Below are 21,009 nucleotides of genomic sequence, written 5' to 3'. Positions count from 1 at the left end.
CCAGTTTTTCATGGCATTTAAGCACACTCTGATTCCAAGCTACTGTAATACATTCAGATGTTTTGCTTTATTTCCAATTCTCAGTGAGGATTCTTATTATTGTAATAGAATTTTAATTTGCATAATTAAAGGCAGTGAGCAATTATTGTTAACAGTTTACAACAAGGTTCAGTTCTTTAACATTAGTTAATGCCTTGAACCAACAATGAGAAAAAACAATAATAAAATATAAAATGGTGATATTTACAGCATTTATTAAAATAAGTTCATTTAAATATACTGTTTGTGCACTTTGCACTATTTTTGTCTTGGTTTCCAGTGCAAATGTCTAAAGCAAAATGACTTAAGATAAGTAATCGGAAATAATTATTGAAATTTAGTTTTTGCTTTAAAAAAGTAAAATGTCTGCCAATCTGCCAAAAATCTTGTTTTCCCTTGGAACTGAATGTATTTTTCTGATCCACTGACAGATTTTATTTTTCTTGTTATCAGCATAAACTCACTTAATCTTATGTAACTTTGCTTCCCATCTTGATTTAAGAATGATATTTGTACTTGAAAACAAGACAAAAATACTAATAAACTCTTTTTTGCAGTGTGTTAATTAATAATTTATACAATTTGAAATATATTAATATACATAAAATTTAATATTAATCAAGCGATTCAGCTATTCTGCGATAATCGATATATTGCTAGACAATCCTATAATGATACATCACGATATCTAACTATGAAAACAAAATACCAGTGAAAAGGTTAAATGCAGGTTTACTCTTTTTATCCGCAAAACGGATAAATCTGATCTTCAGTTCCTGCGCTATATGCAGATTTAATAGATTTAATATGAAGTGCATTTTATTGACCATCAGCTAATTTCAAAATCAAAAACTGCAATAGGAGTGAGCGTCAATAGCACTGGTAAGGTCTCATTATTTTTAATGAAGGTAATTGTGTGTTACGCATCTGTGACTTACTTTCACTTTCATATGCGGCAGTTTGGGCGTCAGCTTGCTGAAGAGATACTCATCTGTGGCGATGCGTGATGCAGTAGCGCTGTCATATCTGACTCACATGTATCAGTTTTAGTATTTTTTGGAGAAGTGAAATTTACATATGTGGTTTCAACAACCAGCTGCATTTAGACTGATGCTTAGTTGTTATGAAAATGTCGCAATGCATATTTTTCTTCTTAATTATTCTTTTAATCATGTTATGGCATAAAAAAAGTGCATCAGAGTTAAAGGGTTAGTTCACCCAAAAATGAAATTTCTGTCATTAATTACTCACCCTCATGCCCTTCCAAACCCATAAGACTTGTTCATCTTCACAACACAAATTAAGATCTTTTTGATGAAATCCGAGAGCTCTGAGCACAAAAAATATTCTCGTCGCTTCATAACATTAAGGTTGAACCACATGTCTTTACTATCTTTCTAGACCTTGAAAGTGGTAATAAAAATTGTTGAGAAGTCAGAGAGTTCTAAGTTTTCATCAGAAATATCTTAATTTGTGTTCAGAAGATGAACAAAGGTCTTACGGGTTTGGAACGACATGAAGGTGAGTAATTAATGACAGAAATTTCATTTTTGGGTGAACTAACCCTTTAATGTTTCCCCTGTCCCAGTGGAAATAGGGCATTGTCTGTATGTGATATTTGCGTTCGAGTTCAAGCTGTTTCACTCGTACGCAAACGGGTTATGACTTCGCTGCAGGCAGTAAACGCAGATAAAAATGAGCGGGACAGATATGAGTCTGGTAATCACAACCATCACACAGAATGTGCCGCAGGAGGACAGCGCAGGGTCCCAGTCAGGAGTCCAGTTATAACCTACACAAACAGTCATGTTTAGGGACACTTTTATAGCAGTATGCTGTTGAAAAGATGATCACAAACACCCAAAAACACCTGAGTCATTCTTACAAATGTCTGAAATGCATTGCATTTGCAGTGTTTCTCAACTAGTTTTGCATCAGAACCATGATTTTGTTAGTGAACCAGAATTGTGAACAAAATAGGACATTTGTTAATTTTTGTAAAAGCATAAAAAACGGAAATATATGATTTAGAGTCTAGTTTTAGTGTCTCCAAATATTAGTTGATTTTCAGTGGTTTCATTCTCTCAAAGGCCAGTAATGTGAGTGTGTGCTCATTCTATTTAATGCATATTTATGTGATCTTGTGTAAATTTGTTTATGGTTTAATGCCACATAATCGGCTTTCGACATCAACAAAAGCATTTGTGCGCAGACACAAAAACTTGTATGTATTGCAATGGCAGTCAGACATTTATAATTGTGAATGAACGGATGTTTTCTGGGGTGTGAGTAAATTCATATCAGGGTGCGTCTTACTCTGCAGCGCATCACGGGTGGAGTTTCCTGTGAAAGAAAGTGAGAGATGTGAAGTACAGAGGTTGTTGAGAAGTATAAGTATCTTTGTTGCTGACACTTACGACAGAGTTTATTTTCGCATATCTCCGGACCGCAGCTGCTGCACGATGGCCCTGTCCTGTATGGATCCTCACCATGGTAATTTCCTCTGTTGAAAACAAGTTTACTGTGAGCCAACAGCATGAAAAAAACCATTTCCTGCTTTTCAAATCCACACCACGGTCATTTCCTCTGTTGAAAACAAGTTTACTGTGAGCCAACAGCATGAAAAAACATTCCTGCTTTTCAAATCCGCACCACGCAGGGCTCCAGACTGCCTAAAACGGTTGCATTTGCGACTAAAAATATTAATTTGCGAGTAATGTTTTTGCTGAGGTTGCCATTGGCGACCATACAAATTCACACGTTATGACTATATTGCGCCTCTTATTAGCCTATCTTGGTCATGCTGTTCACTTTTCATAATCAACATAAATGAAATTTAAAGGGTTAGTTCACCCAAAAATGAAAATTCTGTCATTTATTACTCACCCTCATGCCGTTCCACACCCGTAAGACCTTCGTTCATCTTCAGAACACAAATTAAGATATTTTAGTTGAAATCCGATGGCTCCGTGAGGCCTGCATTCACAGCAATGACACTTCCTCTCTCAAGATCCATAAAGGTACTAAAAACATTAAATCGGTTCATGTGAGTACAGTGGCTCAATATTAATATTATAAAGCGACGAGAATATTTTTGTTGCGCCAAAAAAAACTAAATAACGACTTATTTAGCGATCAGCGAATCGAATCATGATTCAGATTGCGTGTCAAACCACCAAACTGCTGAAATCATGTGACTTTGGTGCTCCGAACAGCAGATTCGATACACTGATTCATTTGTGCTCCGATGCTTCATGAAGCAGTGTTTTGAAATCGGCCATCACTAAATTAGTCGTTATTTTGTTTATTTGGCGCTCCAGAAATATTCTCGTCGCTTTATAATATTAATATTGAGGCACTGTACTCGCATGAACCGATTTAAATATGTTTTTAGTACATTAATGGATCGTGAGAGAGGAAGTGTCATTGCTTCCTATGAAGGCCTCGCGGAGCTATCGGATTTCAACTAAAATATCTTAATTTGTGTTCCGAAGATTAACGAAGGTCTTACGGGTGTGGAACGGCATGAGGGTGAGTAATAAATGACAGAATTTTCATTTTTGGGTGAACTAACCCTTTGAAAACTATTATTAGGCTATAGTCTAATATTTAAACATAAATATGAAACTAAATAGGCTATGTTTTCTTTGACCCTCTGGCTGACGAACGCACCGGCGCGTTCTGATGGATTTTTCCCCATGACAGCTGAAACTTAAAATAGGCCTACTCCGTCATTTTTGGCGATACAGATTAGTGCAAGACATCATTACAAACTACAAATCTAAAATCTTCTGCTTTTGTAAAATAAACTTAAAAAACAAACAAACAGAACGCGCTTTCATCTGTCTTCGAATCTTTCTGAAACGTCTAAAAAATGAACTGAAACTCAGCGAATAGTTATCACACAAACATGAAACATAGCCTACGTCTAAAGAAAGCATGAAATGTCTAATAAAACAATTCACATTTAAAACAAATATTCTCCTGCAATGTAATCTGTAAACTAAAGAGATTTTCTCCTGAATCATGTTGCGAATGTTAATGCCGCGAGGGTGTTTCTAATACAACGACATAATGACATATAACAAATAAAACAAGACTATTCATTCTGTAGAATATTTGAATAGTTTCATCAAAGTAGGCCAGGCTATTTTATAGGCAGGTGGGACGTGTCTCGATCTTGCAGCATGCATGGACGTGCCTAAAAGAAAGAAACATCTCAATTCAATAAGAAATTCGTTGGTCTGTTTTAAATAAGAGGCAATCTCTCGCTGGAATGAGTTGTTTTTGCTCGTTGCCGCTGTTATCAGTTCTCTTGGCACTCGTGCACAATGCACAGTCTTTACACAGACGATCGAGCGCTTCTTTCTGCTAAAAGCACAAAACAAAATGCACACAAAAACATGTCTTTGCTCTTGATCTACAATCATTGATGAACACCTTTGGTTTTAATGAGGAAAAAAAACCCATATAAGGACGGAATTATACAAAGTTTCAACAAGTTGCATTTAGACTAGTGCGTTTATATCTGGACTGTTTTTTTTTTTTTTTTGGGGGGGGGGGGGGGTATTAAGTGAAAAAGTGACATTCATTTCCCAGAAAAATCAGAGATGATAAGATGAAAATGCTGAAACTGTAAAGAGGAGATATATAAACACAACAGGATGAATAAAAATAAGTGATTTAAAAAATTTAAGTTCCTTGTTTGGCTCTTAAAAAAATTATTTGGCACCTGTTTTTCCCCCTATAGGAGCCAATAAAAATGTTTGTCTGGAGCCATGCCACAGTAATTTCCTCTGATGACAACAAGTTTACTGAGCCAACAGCATGTAAAAATATTTCCTGCTTTTCAAAGCTTTTATGTGGTTCTTGTGGGGAAAAAAATGATTAAACACTTAATTTCATTTGTGCATGAACTAATGTTAACAATTTCAACTCTTGATTTTATTAATGTATTAGTAAATGTTGATCGTTATCAAAGATTAATGCTGTAGAAGTGCAGTTCATTATTATTTCATGTTGACTAATGGACCTTATTGTAAAGCATTACCAAAAAAAAATGCACAATTCACCACACCTGCCAACGAGGTTTCGTTTGTCAACATTACGCTAAGAAAAACATCCGTACAGAAACAGAAAAGATTGTGATTTTCTGCATGGACATTATCTGTTGCTATCACAAACTTAAAATTTACAGTTTCCTTCAGCTAAAACATGACACTATGCAAAGCATAATTAAAAATATGGATAAAACTCCTGTGAAAAATTAATTTCATATCAACCCAGTATATTAAGCCCTATTTTCATGGACTTTTCTTATAGTTAATACACTGCAAAAAATGATATGATTAATAAGTCATGCATGTTTTTTTTTTTTACATTAAAATAAACTTTTTTATGAGTTACGAGACTTGATTTTAAGTCAGTTTAATATTAATTTAATAATATTAATGTAAGTTGAAATGACTACATTTAATTTGATTAAGCTTAAAATAAACAACACATTTACTGTATTAACCAGTCAATGGTAATTTCAGCATTTATTTACACATTTTTAAAAATGTAAAGTTGAATACATTAATATTAACATGTAACATGAACAAACAATGTTACAAACAACAGTTACAATATTACTAACATTAACAAAGATTAATAAATGTTTTAAAAAATATATTGCTCATTTTTAGTTCATGTTAGCTCATGCTCAAGTCCCCCGTAGTCAATCATTTTATCCCTTAAAACTCACCTAAGTGACATATTTAAATGTTTTTTTCCTGTGAAAATAAATTGTTCATGCCTTAAAAAAGCTTGAATGTAACTCGACACCCTTGCTTCATTTAGTATACGCGGATCTATGAATATGCTAATTAGCTCCGCCTCCACTCACAGCATCGGACACATAACATATTACTGGTGTTTGATGCGCTGAAGTGTTGGTGTGTTGGTTTCATACTTACGCTGTTGCATAGTTGCACACAAATATGATTCCTGGCTTTGTTGAGAACCTTGTTTCAGCTACACCGTTTGGACAGGCCTGCGCGGCACAACCAACCTTGTACGTATCTGCCCAAACAACCTTTATGTGCAGAAAACAAGTGATTCAGAGAGGTTTTGTTCACTTACATTTGAACGTGCAGGTGTTTCGTTAAGCATTAACCAGATCTGAGCATGTACCTGTGTGTAGTGACCGCACACTTCTCCTTTTTTGCACTGGTTTGGCTTTGGCGCATAGTAATCGTAATGTTCGACCTCATCCGCCCATAATTTCACTGCAGATTTCACTGTGAAACTGGTGTATGGATATCCAGCCCAGATGTTTTCACCCACAGAAGTGAACGTAGGGTGCATCCTCCTCACCTCTCTAAGGTAAATGTTGTGTTTAAAGGTGCAGAATCTCGCCCAGGCCCGTGCCGTCACCGCCAGCCCTTCATCCCACGTCTGCACACAGACACATACACTTATATTGGCTTCATTAGTGAGATTGATATTGACACTCTGCACAAATCAGACTTATACACAATTTGTTTTGGAATTGGTGACTTGTAATGGAGTCATTTTCACTGTGAGGTATCTGTACTTTTACTCAAGTATGGTTTTCAGGTAGGGGAGAGCATGGTAAGTTGTCACACTTTTCACATTCACTGAGCACCATACATCACAATGGTATAAATGTCATACCAAATGAAAGAAGGAAGTCTTTGGCACATTTGTTGTATTCATTACATTTTCATATCTTATGTCATTACGGAGTTGTAGACTGTTGAACAGAGAATGTGCACTTGTGACAATTTGCCCCATTGGCGGGTAAGTTGACACACTAGATTATCTAAAAATAAGAACACAACTACTTAATTGTTATTATTTTTAAATTCAAACCAGAACTGGAAATATAAACAATCATGCCTAGAGAATTTGGAAAAACAATTATTTCAATCCAAACAATGCACATTTCAATCAAAACACATTAAGTGGCAAGACCACTTTACTTTGAACTTTAAACCCAAACTTTCTCTGGCTTATAGATCCATGATAACTGAATGGAATACTGCAGATAACATGTTTAATCTCTGAACATAACTGACTTGACATGTTGAACCTCTTTTTTGAGCATGTTCTATGTGTTTATTTGTACTGGGGCATGTTGTCACATGTGACGACTTGCCCCAAAGTCATTGAGACAACTTGCCCCAAACTGATATGTGTGCTAATGTTGGCTAAATCTCAAGGTGAGCTCAACATAGCACGTCAGCTAAAGTATAAAAAGACACGTTATTGTCTCCTCTATGTTGTGCAAAATAATAATTTTTAACATTCATATCAAACAAAGTTGTATTGCATAAAATTTAAAGTGCAATTTTTTTACTTTTTAAGCCAAAAAAATAAGAAAATTGTGCTAACTTCAGATTATAGCGATCTTGACCACATGTGACCAGGAAGTTGACTATGGAAGAAGTCACACAAAGTGGCTATTTGATTTTTGAGATAGAGCCTCTAGTTTTGGAGTTATGAGTTATGAGTGTGACAACTTACCCCGCTCTACCCTACTCTTTACTCTTTACTCTTTACACCTCTGCTGAATGCGTGAAAATGGCTTCTTAAAAGGTGTGAATTTTGAAAGGGTGTGAATCAGATGATGCTTTCAGCTGCCAGTAATTTAGGACTTTCAAATCTGTTTAACACGTCTTACCATGTTTAAGGGTGTGTTCACACTTGGCAGGTTTGGTTTGATTTAAAGGAACTCTGGAGCGATTGCTCTCTTAGTGCGGTTCATTTGAATAAGTGTGACCGCTGTCGTCCGAACCCTGGTGCTCACCAAATAAGTGGACAAGAAACCCCTCTTGGTCCGCTTTCAAACAAACTCTGGTGCGGTTCGACTGAAATATGAACGCAACACGGACCAAAGTCATGTAAAAGAACCAAAAAAAACAACATGATGTCACAAGATCCCAATGACCCTAAAAAGGACAGTATACCTTTTTTTTCTTGTCATAGTTGCGATGTTGCCCATCACAGCTATCAGAACTGCGGATCTTTGTTTGTGTGTGTGACGAAGGGATTCCTCGCACTATTTTGACTCCTTTACACATTTTATAAACTGGAATAAATACCATGTACGCACATACAGCGAGCGAATTTAGCCCAAATGGATGTTGGATGTTTGACAAGTTCCATTGCAAAATATATGCCATGAAAGCTTTAGGTTCAGTGTTAAAAATGACACTAAGCGAACCAGGACTAAATGTATCATTTTTTGGTCCGGACCAAAAGAACCAAGAGAACTGAACTACAAGTGTGAATACAACCTGAGACTCCATCTGGACCTGCTGATCTCAGATCAGAGACATTAAAAACATCTCTTACTTACCATGTAGCGCATGTAGCTGGCCGGGGGATTCACGTTGGTGCGGTACATGTTGTGTTCTCTCACACATTCTTCAATAAACGTTGGATCCTTGATATCGAAGAAGGGCTCGCTGGAGACCACTTTTAGCAGAACTGTGACAGAGATCAGAACTTGAATAAAGTCACTCATTACGGAGTTTGACTGACGAATGAGAGAGAAAGGTTCCGGTTCCTGACATTTTTTTTTTTTTTTTTTTTTTTAACTAACTTCTGCTTTTGCTCTCTGATTCAGAGGAGCTATTTTTGTTTGAAACAAGTCAAAACCTCTGTATTAGGGTCACATCGGGTGCATACCGCACTGCATTGTGGGTTAAACCACTTCCCCCTTCACCAGTTATTACCAGGTTAGCTTGGGTAAATGCATGATTTATGAATGAAATGGATGAAGATTTTAATGTCATGATGTATGAGTTGGGTATTTCTATCACAGAAGTAGTTTTTATTGTGCAATCATGTTTGCAAAACTGAAACATTAAATAATTTAATATATTCATGAGCATATTGAGCTTCATCACATACATGCATATGTGATGTAATTGCAGCTTTGCACATTGCCTTGTTTCCTGTTTCTGATGTGTGAATGCATACGAGCAGGGCTTTTTTTACCAGTTCTGCTTCTGGAAACCAGAAATATTTTTGTCTTCATTATAGCACAACGTTTGTCAGTGCTGTTATTGTTAACTAAAACTATTAAAAGTCGTTTTCGTTAATTGAAATAAAGCTTAAAATATAAATATTAGATAAAAAAAATTGGCAACTCTTGCCTTGGCAGCTAACTGGAATATAATAAGTTGTATTTGAAGTGGGGGGGAAAAAAAGAAGAAAAAAAAGCTGAATGGACATAAAAAAAAAAACTAATAAAAAATGATAAAAGCAACTAAAAATTAAAATAACCTAAAATATATAAAAATACACTCATTTTTAAAATTGTCACGAACTCCGTAGCTCCCATCGGAGGGAACCTGAGATACTGACAATCATTCACTACATTTCCCATCAGCCTTCGTCCCGGACTAATCACCTGCCAGGTGTAGCTCATTTATTGGACTATATAAGGACTCACGTTTCCCACAGTCAATCGCGAAGTCTTGTATTGCCGTGGTGTACAATTCTGAGCGTTATTATTCTGTCTGACTGATTGCCCGTTGCTGATCCTGTTGTTTACCGTCTAACGAACCTCCGCTGCCTGTCTCTGACCTGTGCCTTATCTGTGAATGTTTGCTGCCAGCCCTGACTATTGCCTGTTATCTGACTACGATTCTGCCTGCTCTGTATTAAACCTGTTTGCTCCTGATCTACCCTGCCTGTATGACTACGCTACTGTTCGATAAAGCATGCAAATGGATCCCAGCCTATGTGACGATTCATTACAAAAATATTTTAAAATATTAGTAATACTACTGAAATAACACTGTCTGTTGTAGTTTATACTTGGCCTTTATTTTATATTTTTTATATGAACTAAAAGTGAAAATCCTTTTTTCATTGAAAATGTTTTATTTTTTCTTCACACATTATATTATCAGAATAAAAGTTAAACTTAAAATAAGTTCGATTAGAAAAATTTGAAATGTTGCCATGGCATTAAAGTATTAAAATAACTCAAATTGAAAAAAAAGCTAAATGGAAATATATAATAATAATAAAAGACTAATTAAAATTAAAAGTGAAAATATAAAAATAAAAACAATTTTAAAATAACAGCTTTATAGTTTCTTAATATTTATAAAATATATTAGTAATACGGAAATACTGATGTCTGTTCATATTTTACATATTTATTTTATATTTCAGTGTAGGGCTGGGCGATATATCGCATGAGATTGTATATCGCAGATGAATCGCCTTCGATAATGAACGCGATATTGCGTAGCTTGTCAGTGAACTACGGTTCTGTCTATTAAATGCCGCTCCATTTGAAAGCAGGTGATGGCGATTTAGCGGTAATCAGGGAACCGGCTTTACTGACGAAATACACGTGACAATCTCATGCGATATATCGCCCAGCCCTATTTCAGTGTGGTTTAAAAGTGGATATCCTTTTTTGTTCATCACAAATTATATTGTCAGAATAAAAGTTGAATATGAATATGAAACGTTTCTTCCTCGTTTTATGTCATTTTTAATATATCTCTGGGTTTAAATGAATTTTTTTTTGTGTGTGTGTTCTCAGACGTTTAGACTCTGTGACTATGAATATGTAATTTTTTATTAAAAAGTGCAAAAAAATCATTTATTTGTACTTTTTACAGTAATTCAAGTAGTTGATTATAAAGTGATCAGTATCTCATAATTATCTCATAGTATCTCATAATTTTCCAGTGTTTAGTGACTCATGCTGAATACTTAGTGATGGTAAAGTATGGGTTTAAATGATTGTAAGTAGTGACTCCCAAATACCAGCAACCAAAAACAAACAAATAAAACATTTCAATATCATAAATAATCAATGACATGACAATAATATGGTAAACTTAACCTGATGTAAAGAGACATGAGACTACTGTAGCACAGATATGAAGAAACAATTGTACTGTTTAGCACTATTATGTAAAATGATTTGAGCACAGAACCATACATTATAACACAAGATGAACATAATTTAAGAAATTTCCAAAAGTTGATTGAGCAGCATCATTATCACACCCCTCAGACCCCCAAAACCACATAAACAAGGTTGTGACCCAGAAAAATGGCACTGATAACCATAGTGTGTAAGTGTGTGCACTGGTTGGACCTACATTAAAGACCTTAGTAGTGTGTATTCAGGTTTCAGCCCACGCCCCCTACATTATAAGGACATGCTGATATCCTTGTAATTTCTAACTAAACTAAACATACAAAATTTTTGGTCACTTTATATTAGGTGTCTTTAACTACTAGCTTGTATTGCAAAACACTTGTGCTCTTATTGAGGAAGGATACGGTTTAGGTTTGTCAATAATTACATCAACATTTTAATTACAGAAATGTATTACAACTGTATCTTTAAAAATATAAGTACATTTGTAGTGTATTGTATCAAATGATTCATTTAAATGTTGGTACATAGTAGTTAAAGACACCTATTATAAATTAGGACCCATGTTTTTATTTTTTTAATATTAAAAATGTAAAAATGCAGAAAGTTTTTTGTGATGGGTAGGTTTAGGTGTAGGGGCTAGAAAATAATTAGCTCAGTATACAATCCATCCCGTCTGTCCTCATGACGCTAGCTGTACCCATGTGTTTGTGTGTGTGTGTACATTAAGACAGCACACAGTTGTTACTGCTCTCATCTGTCACGTCTGTGTCTCTGGCAATTTGAAGAAAATGATCCCAGTCTGGTGCTGATAGTGGCAGCTCTGTCTGAAAATGATTCCAGAACCTGCCAGTGAAAAACACAAGCTAAGTTTATTCTTAGTTCATGTTAACTAATGTAGTTAACTCATGTTAACAAATAAAAACCTTACTGTAGTGTTACCATTAAAACTAAAAAAAACTAAAAAAGCTGAAATAAAATATAAATGTCAGATGAAAAACTTGAAAATTAGAAATTAAATAAGTTTAAATGGAAGTAGGGATTCACGGCCTGTGTAATGCTTGGCAGTTTTTTGTTAAATTCCTCAAACTTGCACTCAGTTTAATTTTTGATTCTACGAGTTTGGGTTGTTGCATCTGAGTCTAATTTTTGAACAAACATAAAAAGTGACTCATTGTGATATCATTTATATAATTAGCGCTCGCGGTTAGATCGTACCAGTGCCGGGGGATGGAACAGGTGTATGTATTCAGAGCGATGTAGCGTTATATATAGGCCTATGGCAAGTCTGGCCATGCAATAATTTATCGCCTGCCCTACACTACATGTCAGACAGTGGCAATGCGCTGAGGGACAGCAAAGACAGCTTTCAAACACAACATTCTCCTCTTCCTTATAGTTCTTTTGAGGCAGTTTCTATCGTGTTATTTTAATAACTATTTCAAGAGCGTATTGTAGTACGGAGCCGCTAAAGGGACATGGTGGCAGAAAAAATATGGGATGGAAAGAAAAAATATTTTTAAAAATGTTTCGTTCCCTCAAGAAACTTTAGGTGTGTCTTAATAAGCTCCCTAGTTCAGTAGTCAGGGCACTGATTAGGGAGTTGGCCATTTTAATGGCTGTCTCAATCGTGAAATCCTTCCAGTCCACTGAACTTTTCCTCTCTGTAAAGTCCCTGTGAAAACCCCGTGAAATGTTCCGTTGACAAAAATCATAAATTGCGCAAACCTACTCGATACACATAATGACGCGTGATAGATGTTTTGAAAAAAACAAACTGTTAGTAAATTATATTTCAGCACAAACACACGTTGTCAGATAAGGTCCTAATGTAAACATTTAAAATTCATTTGCAGCTGAAATATTGCAAGTCTATGAAAAAAATAAAAATAAAAAAATAAATAAATAAATGTTCCTAAATAGCACTAGTGATGTCAGCCGACACCTATATGGTGGCCGGTATATCATGCACCCCTAAATGGAAGTAATAAAGTTATTTACTACAACTATATATTATTTATATAATTTAATATCCTTAAAACCTTCATACTTTAGAAGAAAAGGTTCTATATGGAATCTTCAAGGGTTCCGTCAGGTGCATTCTTTGAAGTACTTAGGGGTAGCATGTAAATACCAGGGTAAATGAATAAAATCCCAAACATTTCCAATTGATACATCACTAATACACTCTTATGTATTTTTCCTTTTCATATTGTGATGATTGTATTTTACTTGTGGTGGTAAACATCAGGATCTCGACTCATTCTGTTATTGAAGCCGATGTACAGGTCGTCCCATAGCAGCCCGTTCAAAACCACGTGCCTCATCACACCCACTCTGTTCTTGATCTAAACACACACGTTTCATGTATTAAACTCGGTGCATATCTCATCCGACACTGTCTGTGCTACAGGACTTTAGTCACCTCCTCATACGCATGCTCTCTCTCCGGGCGTGTGTCTGGGAAAGAAAGGTCCATAAAGTCCACCAGATAGTCGTAACCTTCACGCAGGGGCTTGAAATCATCATCTGTCTCAATGACCTTATGGAAAAACACACAGCGTTAAAGTTTAATGCATGTGTGGGTGTGTTTATAGGTTTATAGGTGTGTATGTGTGAGATCCACTAGCCGTATGGCTATGATAAAATATTATTTACCCGAATGACCAGATTGTAGCCTTTAAATCCTGCCCAGTTATAGTAGTGCTGGATCCAGCTTTTGTATTTAAAGATTTCAGCTGAAATGGAAGCATTTAGTTCATCCACATACAAGTCAAAGTCCCAACTGTCCTTATAGATCTTTGTACCGTTGAGTTCAGTGATGGCACTCCTATGGTTATGATGATAAAACCAGAAAAGAAAATGAAAAACAGGCAGAAATTATTACAGAGACTCATGCCACATGCTAATTCACTCATGCAGATATGATCATTTCAACATAATTCTCACATCAACATGAACATTATGTTAATGTACAGACAAACTCTGATGTACAATTAATCTGTCACATGGAAGAAGCTGATTAAAATTAAACAGATGCATGCTCAAATACTATAAACACGGTCAAAAACAATGTCAGTGTCACGTTTAGAGTTTGTTTTTCATCTGTTTTCATGTTTTTCCCCGTCTTCAGTTTCTGATACAGTTTTCTAGTTTGTAATTTGTTTCAGTTCTCCTCGTGTGCCTGCCTGTTTGTTGCCTTGGTTACAGATTAACTAGTGTTAACTAAAATATAAAAAAACTCCAGCTAGTTGGCATAGAAACTTTTATCATTTTAATTTAGCTTAACGTGATGCATTTAAATATAGACACATAATTATATAAATATAGATATAATTTAATATATATATGATTAAACAGACGAATTAAATATATAAAATATAGACATATTTAAATGCACACAACAAAATGTCTAAAATTTTGACTAAAATTAAAATGCAAACAGAAATTGAAATAAAAATTTAAAAACTAAATCAAACTATTAAACTAATATAAAATCTCAATGATACTAAAATAACGTCATATTAGTGTGTTGGCATATGCTGTTCATGCTAATTTTAATACATTTCAATGTTTGTTTTTTATTAGAACAAGCAAATAATTAAACATCTCAAGCATCAAATTATTACAGAATTAAGTAAGAAAACATGAAGAACTTGAAGAGAGGAAAAAAGAAACAGGCATAATATATGCCTCAGTGATTTTTAAGGAACTTTTTTGCAAAAGCAGTTGATCTAATGCACTGAAGCTACATCAAAGTGTTCATATGCTTCATGCTAATGCTAATAAAGCCACAATACCTGTTAGATGGATCTTTTATTGCGAGGGCCAAATCCAGGACAGAACCGGGTAAAGGTGTCCAGGTCAAGGTGTTTGGACAGCTCTTCCTTATTGATTCATTCAGGTCTACTGGGCTGTTCTTGATGTTCGTCTCCTTTATGTACCTGTTAATCATGTTTGAGTGTTACTTCATCATACACTCTGATGGCTGTTATATGCATACCAATATAATTAATATATTTTTAATGTATTTAAAAAAAGAAGTCTCTCATTCTCACCAAAGCTGCATTTATTTGATCAAAAATACAGTTAAAATTGTGAAATATTATTACAAATTTAATTAAAATACAGTAAAAATAGTAAAAATAGTGAAATATTATTACGATGTTAATAACCTGTCTTCTATGTGAATATATTTTAATATAAAAGTATTCATTTCTTTCAAAAAATAAAAAATAAAAATCTTTGAACAGTAGTGTAATAATAATGCATTTGAGTCAGACGTACATCACGCTATGTAGATAAAATGGCTTGTAAATGTTGATTTGTGTTGACTTTAATGATGTTTTCAGTAGTTAAACATTGTCTTTCTAGATTTTGTGTGATAAAGGTGTGTTATCCACCTGTCAGAGGGATGAGCTTCTGTGAAGTATCCAGCAAAGGGGCAGTAGATCTTGGGCTGCAGGGATTTCACCAGCTGAGTCTTATAGTTTAGCAGTTTCTTCCTCTCATTCTTGATGAAATCCGCCTTCCAGCTTTCTGTCAAAGGATGAAAAACCCAAAGTCAGAAACCTGTTCCCAAAATACACATTTATAAAGAAATAAGCTGCCATTAGAGTGGCCAGTCTATCCTGAAAGTGCTCGTTTTTGTCATGATTTTAGCATTTAGAAACCATATGAGAGAGTAGTTAGCAGAATTCAAATGAATGAAATTGGTGAACAGTTTGATGTTTCCCCATTCGAAGAGATAGGAGCTGTACTTGCATGACTGAAATAGCGTTTCAAAGATGGCCGCTGAGTGAAATTCCTTGCCTTAAAGGGACTTTGATGCGTAACTCACCAGTGTACTTGCCGCCATGGAAGGTCATGGGGAAACCAGAGGCGCCGCCAGCGAAGTCGCTCATCATCACGTCAACACCGTGTGGAAGACGTCCATTGTTTGGTCTGGTGCAGTCCACCGTATTCAGGATCATGTGACCTTAGAAGGTGTTTTATAGAGTTTATCTAACCTATTATCAATGTTGTGCATTTCTGAGGGGCTTTAGATGTTTTATTGAGCAGAAAAACTGTTAAAAAAGATAATCTGTTGTTTATAACCATAAATTATAAGGTGATTCATCATTTTTATTTACATTGTTTGTTTTGGAATGAAATTAATACTTTTTATTCATCAAAGATCCATTAAATTGCTCAAACGTGACATATTTCTATTTCAAATAAATGCTGTTCTTTCATCAAAGAGTCCTGCAAAAAATCCACAAAATAAAGCACTTTTTTTTAATGTTGATAATAATCAGAAATGTTTCTTGAGCAGCAAATCATCATATTAGAATGATTTCTGAAGGATCATGTGACACTGAAGACTGGAGTAATGATGCTGAAAATTCAGCTTTGATCACAGGAATAAATTACACTTTACCATATTTTCACATAGAAAACAGCTATTTTAAATTGTAATAATATTTGAAAATATTACTGTTTTACTGTATTTTTTATTAAAAAAAAGAAGCTTTGGTGAGCAGAAGAGATTCTTTCAAAAACATTAAAAATCTTAAAGATTCCAAACTTTTGAACGCTAGTGTAATTCATTATTTTAAATCCTCATTTAACTTAAATTCTGCTAATAATATACAGTAAATACAGCTGAGGACAAGTTTTTAGGTGTAAAGTAACATGTAAAGGTTTTTTTAGGTGTAGAGTGACACTTTCACACCTTTGAATGAAAGAAAGTGTTACTCTACACATGAACTTTGTCCTAACGACTGTTGGCGCATGTTAACTTACAGTAAATGTCACTTGCATGTACTTTACATCACATGGTTTAGATAAAGGCAGAAGAATGCAACCAACCCTCTTTATGACCACGCTGTGTTCATCTTATCTTATTCTTACTGATAATAAATAACTTATTTTTCATACTTAAACTAATTAGTAACATAAGGTCTTAGTCCTTCCTCAGAGGAAGAACAAAGAAAAGGGCCACTTCAAGGCAATATATATATAGCAATTTTTGCAAACAGATTGTTTTAAAGCAGCTTTACAGGGATAAACAAGAAAAATCAGTCTGGATGAGCAGCAAAATACCTTTATACTCCACGATCAAGCAGGTGTCCATCTCAGGATGAACTCCGTCCATCAGAATCATAAATCTCAGGTGATCGTCGACCTTTCAAATGATTCAAAAGCCGAGATCAAGAAAAGTAGGATGTGGGAAATGGGGAGAAAAGCCACCAAATCTATCACTTACATTCTGCCACACACCGAACGGCACCACGTTGATGTTTGTTAAATTCACTCCACTTTTCTCCAGATACCTGCAATAAAACACAAACAAACTGTTATTAACAAACAGAGCCAAAATGCAATGAAACTAAACAGACATTATTAGCCGAAATAAGTATTTAATATTACGTTTTTGATAAGTTTTAAAGCTGCAATTAAAATGGCATCAAATGTCAGAAAGATTTGAAAAGGTTTTTTTTTTGCAGCAATGCAATAAAAGAATCATTTTTGGTTCCCCAAATAACCTTTCAGTGAACTTAAAAGAACTATAGAATGTTTTAAAAATCTAAAGAAGCGTTTTCTACTATAAAGAACTTTTTGTGGAATGGAAAGATTCCATTGATGCCAAAAAAAAGAATCTTTATTTTTAATAGAGTATAAACTATGAAGTCGTTTGCTCTAGAGTTAAGTCTCACCAGAACACCGGCCGTGAAGTGTTTCCGACATAAATGGGAATATCTGGACGCTTCTTGGAAAGCTGTCGCAAAGTTGGGTAGCTGATGGAAAAAAACATGCAAACTTATTTTTTTGCGTAATATAATATAATATAACATAACATAATAATATAATATAATATAATATAATATATGGTGGATCAGGCTCTAACCTCAGGTGATCTGAATGCATGTGGCTGATGTAAATGAGATCTGCCTGACAGAGTCTGTCCATGGCATCAGACGGAGGTTCATGAAGGAGCCACCAGCCTCTCGCAAACGCTGGTCCTGTGAGCCACGGGTCAAACATCATCTTCTTGTTCCCCGCCTTAAGCTCCATACATGCGTGCGTGATGTACGTTAGCTGAAACAAGCACACACGCAGTATAGTGTTGGCTTAACTGATTATTAGCAACGTTAAAAACAGTTGTGCTGCTTCTTATTTTTGTGGAAAACGTGACATTTTTTGCAGGATTAATAGACGGTTGAACAGCATTTATTTGAAATAGAAATCTTGTGTAACATTATACTATCACTTTTGTCAATTTAATGCACTCTAGCTGAATGACAGTATTAATTTCTTTTAAAACCCTAAAATTGTGAACAGTATGAGCATGAGCATCAGCTGCATATTAGTGCAATTTACTCAACTATTTCCTTTAGCATTCTATTTACTTTTGTTATTTGTTATAGAGAAGAGAATACTGCAGGTTGCCAATAAACTTTAAATAATGCCTGTTACTTACTTTTGAAGATAATTTCGACTCATCCTTTAGCAAACAAAAGTGAAAAAATCTTAGAACTTTATTGATCTAGATGCAGTGTGTTCTCATGGGTGTGGAGGTGTGAATTTATAAAGCAATCAAGATTGACATGCATTAAGTGGAACGATCATATAAATATCCTATTAATTCAATTGAATTGATATTTATTTGTATTACACTTTTGACTATACATATTGTTTCAAAGCAGCTTTACAGAAAATGCATGTCTAGTCTACATTACAGTTTAGAGGGATCTCTTATTATCAGAGGTGACTGTGTCAATGTAATGTCCATATTTTTATTATTTTGTTTAATTGAGCTAGAGACAAAATGACAAAAGAAATCTTGCTGATAACGGGATCAGTGGTGTGGAGAGTTTTTGAGTTCAAATCCGCCTTTTCCAAACTCATTATTCTCCCTTTTCCCCCTTTTCCCATCACATATCAGCAATGAGAGGCATTTACTTAATATTTTACTTAAGTAGTGTCACAATAAGGCAGCATTCATTTATGATTTTAATAAATAGAATCATAATAGTTACGTTCTGTTTTATTATCATGATTTTTTGATTTCCGTGTCTGCCTGCCTGTGTTCCCTAGTTAGATCCTTGTTTGTTAATTAGTTCCCACACCTTTTTTGTTTGACATTGATTACGCTCCTCTAGTATTTAAGCCATCAGCTTCATTTGTTTAGTGGTCCGGTTTTGTTCATGTTAAGCATGATTATTTTCTGAGCTTCTTCCCTGTAATTCTCCTAAGTGTTCCTAGTGAAATGTACTATTAAAGACTTCTTTTGTGAAAAATGCACTTACTACAGCCTTCACTGCACCTGACACATATACAATGAATATGCAATAATAAATAGCATCTAACTATTTACACTTAGTGCACAGAAAATACTGCTATATAGTGCAGTAGCTATAGATGTAAGTGTAAATATTTTTATATTATCATTTTTTTTGCATTGGAGACTTGATGATATATGGTGTGTGTGTTTTGCCAACATTGCATATTTACACTCAAATGAGTCAAATGTACATGGAGCTGCTCAGATCATTTCGTTTCATCACGGACTGTAGGATCTTGATTATTTTGAGCAGATTGTTCAGAACTCTGCTGGATATTTTTGTTTTCCCTGGAGAGATTTGAGCGGAAGATTCATGTCCTACACAGTAGCAGTGATTGAGACATTAAGAAGATCTCATTTGGGTGTTGTGGCGGAAGCGCTGATGGCTAATGAGGCACTGAATGTTCTGATTAGCGTGGATTATTGATGAGTGTGATTGTGATTTACCGTAATCTCTCCGGCGTGTAGCTCTTGTGCTTCTCTGGGCTCTCTGGTCCAGGGGTCTGGAGGATTCAACTCAACCAGCTCTAAACTACCGTCAGTGTCTGACAGCAACGCCTCTACACACACACACACACGCACACACGCACACACACAACTGCAATATGAAAATAGGCCTTTATCACAGTCCTTGTGTCAACACATCCTGCTCCACCCTTTCAGCTAACAGGAAACATAAATATAGGCTAGAAGTCAGTATTTTTTAGGCTATAAATCAGTATTGGCTGTGCAAAGATTCCATGGATGTTAAAGGTTCTTCATGGAGCCATTAGATGCCAATAAAGAACCTTTATTTTTAAAAGTGACCACAAGGGCCACAAAAGTGTCATTTTCATTGCTCTCTTTTTAAATGACAGTTATTTTACCGAGTTCATCTTGCATGAAGCTGTCTGGAGGGTTGACGTACTCCATTGTGGCCACGTTAAGTTTCCAGTAGTGTTTAGTGCAGCGTACTGTCCTGTTACACAAATACACAAAGTACAATTTAATGATTCCTCTACAGTACTGAATTGTAAAACTTCCTGTCTGCTGAATTATAATAATAATAATAATAATAATGCATTTCACATTATTTACGGTTCTTATGTGCTCACCAAGGATATATACACACTTTAGATTCTCTCACCTGCCGTCCATGTCCTCTATGTCTTTAATGAAGAGTCCACCCTGGTGTTTGCACTGGTTTCTACATGCTCGTAGTTTGTCTTTGGCTTTGTAAATTATGTAGCATTTGCCATCCTCTGGGTTTTTCTTGAAATTAATTCCATCTTTCAGTGTCTGGACGTCTTCAGCCTGCAGTCGCAGGACTGTCATTGAGACCTGAGATGTCATTGTGGTCCACCAGCCTCAGATCTAGAAATTGGCATTGGCAGATCTTTTATAATAAGGTCTTATATAATATAATCAGTTCGGTAACACTTTACTTGAAGGGGTGTGCATAAGACTGACATGACACCTTCATAATCATGACATGACACATGTCATGAATTTGAAGGAGGTTTTATGAATGTTTATGACAACTGTCATTAAGTGTCATTCGCTCAATTATGTCATTTTTAATGCAAAGATGACATTGTTTGAGATGTCCGAGTTATGACAACTTGACATAAACCAATACATCATAACCTGTCAGTGTCTTTGTCATGACAACTTGACATTATTTAGCTTTATGGGTTAACATTACATTAAACTGTCATGTCGTTGGTTTTGACATTGGCTG

General features: G+C 35.2%; 2 protein-coding genes across 3 annotated transcripts in view; both read right to left on the bottom strand.

The window, feature by feature from the left end:
- Nucleotides 1-40: 40 nt before the first annotated feature.
- On the bottom strand, nucleotides 41-9,996 carry glipr1a (GLI pathogenesis-related 1a). Its single transcript, XM_048154798.1, has 6 exons — nucleotides 8,405-9,996; nucleotides 6,214-6,477; nucleotides 5,997-6,115; nucleotides 2,457-2,542; nucleotides 2,356-2,382; nucleotides 41-1,831 (listed from the first exon to the last, which is right to left on the bottom strand). Exons 1-6 carry the CDS (start codon nucleotides 8,570-8,572, stop codon nucleotides 1,680-1,682), a joined length of 816 nt encoding a protein of 271 aa, XP_048010755.1. The 5' UTR covers nucleotides 8,573-9,996; the 3' UTR covers nucleotides 41-1,679.
- Nucleotides 9,997-10,544: 548 nt separating this feature from the next.
- cmah (cytidine monophospho-N-acetylneuraminic acid hydroxylase) overlaps nucleotides 10,545-21,009 on the bottom strand; it is a 47,688-nt gene continuing 37,223 nt past the window's right edge. For both annotated transcript variants that reach the window (XM_048154773.1, XM_048154772.1), the window contains exons 2-15: nucleotides 20,416-20,642; nucleotides 20,156-20,247; nucleotides 19,737-19,849; nucleotides 17,853-18,043; nucleotides 17,662-17,742; nucleotides 17,211-17,277; nucleotides 17,048-17,129; nucleotides 15,804-15,941; nucleotides 15,367-15,502; nucleotides 14,764-14,907; nucleotides 13,622-13,793; nucleotides 13,389-13,505; nucleotides 13,196-13,311; nucleotides 10,545-11,809 (exon numbers count right to left, since the gene is read on the bottom strand). In XM_048154773.1, the coding sequence (XP_048010730.1) occupies nucleotides 11,689-11,809; nucleotides 13,196-13,311; nucleotides 13,389-13,505; nucleotides 13,622-13,793; nucleotides 14,764-14,907; nucleotides 15,367-15,502; nucleotides 15,804-15,941; nucleotides 17,048-17,129; nucleotides 17,211-17,277; nucleotides 17,662-17,742; nucleotides 17,853-18,043; nucleotides 19,737-19,849; nucleotides 20,156-20,247; nucleotides 20,416-20,621 (1,776 nt within the window). In that variant the 5' untranslated portion in view covers nucleotides 20,622-20,642 and the 3' untranslated portion in view covers nucleotides 10,545-11,688. The remainder of the gene's footprint in view (nucleotides 11,810-13,195; nucleotides 13,312-13,388; nucleotides 13,506-13,621; nucleotides 13,794-14,763; nucleotides 14,908-15,366; nucleotides 15,503-15,803; nucleotides 15,942-17,047; nucleotides 17,130-17,210; nucleotides 17,278-17,661; nucleotides 17,743-17,852; nucleotides 18,044-19,736; nucleotides 19,850-20,155; nucleotides 20,248-20,415; nucleotides 20,643-21,009) is intronic.

Source organism: Megalobrama amblycephala, linkage group LG14 (genome assembly GCF_018812025.1).
Source record: "Megalobrama amblycephala isolate DHTTF-2021 linkage group LG14, ASM1881202v1, whole genome shotgun sequence".
Lineage (NCBI taxonomy): Eukaryota > Metazoa > Chordata > Actinopteri > Cypriniformes > Xenocyprididae > Megalobrama > Megalobrama amblycephala.
The sequence above is the reverse complement of the archived record's forward strand: the minus strand, read 5'-3'. Positions and strand labels throughout refer to the sequence as shown.